We start from the raw sequence: 2316 nt of genomic DNA, 5'->3' as shown, positions 1-2316 counted from the left end.
AGTTCAGGGGACATGTTGAAGCCAGCCACTGGCACCCCAAGTTGCTCTCTGGGCCTTGCAGATCCCTGGGTTTCCCAGTGTCGTCAGTCCCAGAAGGGCAGCAGCCGCTGAGGGTACAGGACCTGTGCAGCATTTCCATCCCCGGGTCCTTTGTGTCTGTGAATGTCTGCTCAAGATTTTCTCATGGTCGTGGAGTCAGGCACTGGGAGTGGTATCTCTTTTTGGTTTACGAGCTGGGGCCAGGCGAGTCATGGAGAGAGCTCTCTGCTTTTAGTTGTGACTATAATGGGCGACTCACCCAGACACTCCATAGGGAAAGCAAGAATGACTTAAAATGGCTAAAACATTTTAACATCTTTTAAATAGCAAAGCCTGTTCCGACAGGGCTAATTTTACTTGATTTCTTAGTGCTACTTCAAATAGAGCGAATGTAATTCATTTTGTAACTTTAAAGTAGCAAAACTTTAATGAACATAAAACACATTGAGGAATAAATAACAAACTAAAGGAAATGAAGTATATAAATGAGGTACAATAAATGCTGAAGTGTCAGTGACAGCTTGTTGCAGTCTTGTTATTTCATTTTCCCTTCTCAGATAGGGACTGTTGTAAAAACTGGAAGATGTCAGAAAGATCTGGTCTTGGCAATAAAATCGAAGAAGAAGAATCTGTTTGTGAAATATCTGATTTGCTGCATTTGTCAGGGAATGTTGCTTCCTTCAGGTAGCATATTAAATAGAATAGGGGCTTGTGAATGGTGGTACTACTGAAAACATGATTTATGTAGGAACACAGTATTTCTTTTTCTTTCTGAAACATACCCCAGAGCAGTGCTTGGCAAACATGCTGATCTGACAACTGTGAGCTTCAGTAACGTCAGTAGTGCAGCTAGCATCATCCAGATGCCAAGAATAGGAATATTAGGTCCAAAGCTATTGAGCTGAAGGGTTTTTTATTGACATAAGTGAGCTTTGGACAAGGCTCAATTCTAAACATGGAAATCTTTATTTAGTAATAACACAAGTATTAAGATCAGGCTCTGAGAGTTGAAAAATATTGGCCCATAGTTGACATAGATTGGAGTAGCAGGGGTTTTTTTATGTGCTTAGTGCTTGGAGACTTCAGGATCCTGTAGTGTTTTGTCTGTTTCTCAAAAGCTTTGGAAGTGGATTTAAAGTGGGTTATAGAAAAAGAAGTCAGGGAACCTCTCCAGGAGGAGGTTTGGTATAAACAATTAAATGTGGAAAATATGCACAGTGCAGTTGCCAAATTTGTGCTAGCAGAAACTGTAGCGCAGAAAGTCATTTTCCCTCTGGGCTGGTAGCACAGTATGACCGCTTTCTCCTTCTGTTTCATCATTGGAGCTATCAGCTGTTGTACAACATTTTTATCTTGCTTTCTGTTTGTGTGTTGGCTCATACCATGTACAGTTGAATGTTTCAGAAGTTGCCCAGGGTGCCTGGGCAGCTGCTGCTCCAGCTGCTGCTCCTCCCCTTGTTCTTACTGGTATGTCACACCACCTCGTCCTGCTCAGCCTTTGGTTGCTTATTTCATTTTTCTGTCCCTGCCCACTGCCTTTTGGTGTGAATCATGCTGTTATTTGTGTACGGTGGGTTGGTTTATATATATATATATCCTGTCTCTCTTTAAGAGAATCCAAGCAATTTGGAGACAGCAGGGGTGGCTCTCGTACTTGAAGCCTTGCTGTATCCATGCTGCTTTCCTAGATAGCACTTAATTTTTAAAATATAATCCTTGTCACTGGTGGTTTTTAGTGCCTGGGTTTGTGAGTTGCTTTGCTGTGTTGTCTGTAAGGAGCCAAGCAGCATTACTAAGTCCATTCTAGCCTCTCGCCCAGAAGAGCTCCAGCACTACGCACAGTGGTTTTTTGCATTCCTGAAGGTACTTGCTTTATTGAGCTGTACGCATTTACTTTGGAAAAGGTCTGGCACTGAAAGCTTCTCTCTCCTTTCTCTTTTACCTTCTAATTGTTGAAAAATGCCATTTGTGTGCTCCCTTTCAGGAACAAGTTGAATGACAAAATGTGTCATGCTGAGGAAATAGGAACTTTGAAAGGCAAAGATATGTTTCAGTATCTGCTTTACCCGGAGGCTTTCACTCAAGAGCCAAATTCCCTTGCAATGTAGATGGAAACTTTATAAACTTTGCAGTTTTAGCCTTTTTACTGCAATAGCGAACTGTGTTCCTAATTGCTGGGCTTTAGGGGCATGCTTGGGTGTATAAATGAAAATTATTTTCGGCCTTTCTGTGAAATGTTGTAGCTGTTTTGGAAGGAAAGAATGGTGTTCCCTGTCC

General features: G+C 41.8%; 1 protein-coding gene across 1 annotated transcript in view; it reads left to right on the top strand.

The window, feature by feature from the left end:
- The first annotated feature begins 602 nt into the window (after positions 1-602).
- STK38L (serine/threonine kinase 38 like) overlaps positions 603-2316 on the top strand; it is a 24340-nt gene continuing 22626 nt past the window's right edge. The window contains exon 1 of the mRNA XM_010085386.1: positions 603-723. Within this exon, the coding sequence (XP_010083688.1) occupies positions 708-723 (16 nt within the window). The 5' untranslated portion in view covers positions 603-707. The remainder of the gene's footprint in view (positions 724-2316) is intronic.

Source organism: Pterocles gutturalis, unplaced genomic scaffold, assembly GCF_000699245.1.
Source record: "Pterocles gutturalis isolate BGI_N339 unplaced genomic scaffold, ASM69924v1 scaffold1370, whole genome shotgun sequence".
NCBI lineage: Eukaryota > Metazoa > Chordata > Aves > Pterocliformes > Pteroclidae > Pterocles > Pterocles gutturalis.
The sequence above is the reverse complement of the archived record's forward strand: the minus strand, read 5'-3'. Positions and strand labels throughout refer to the sequence as shown.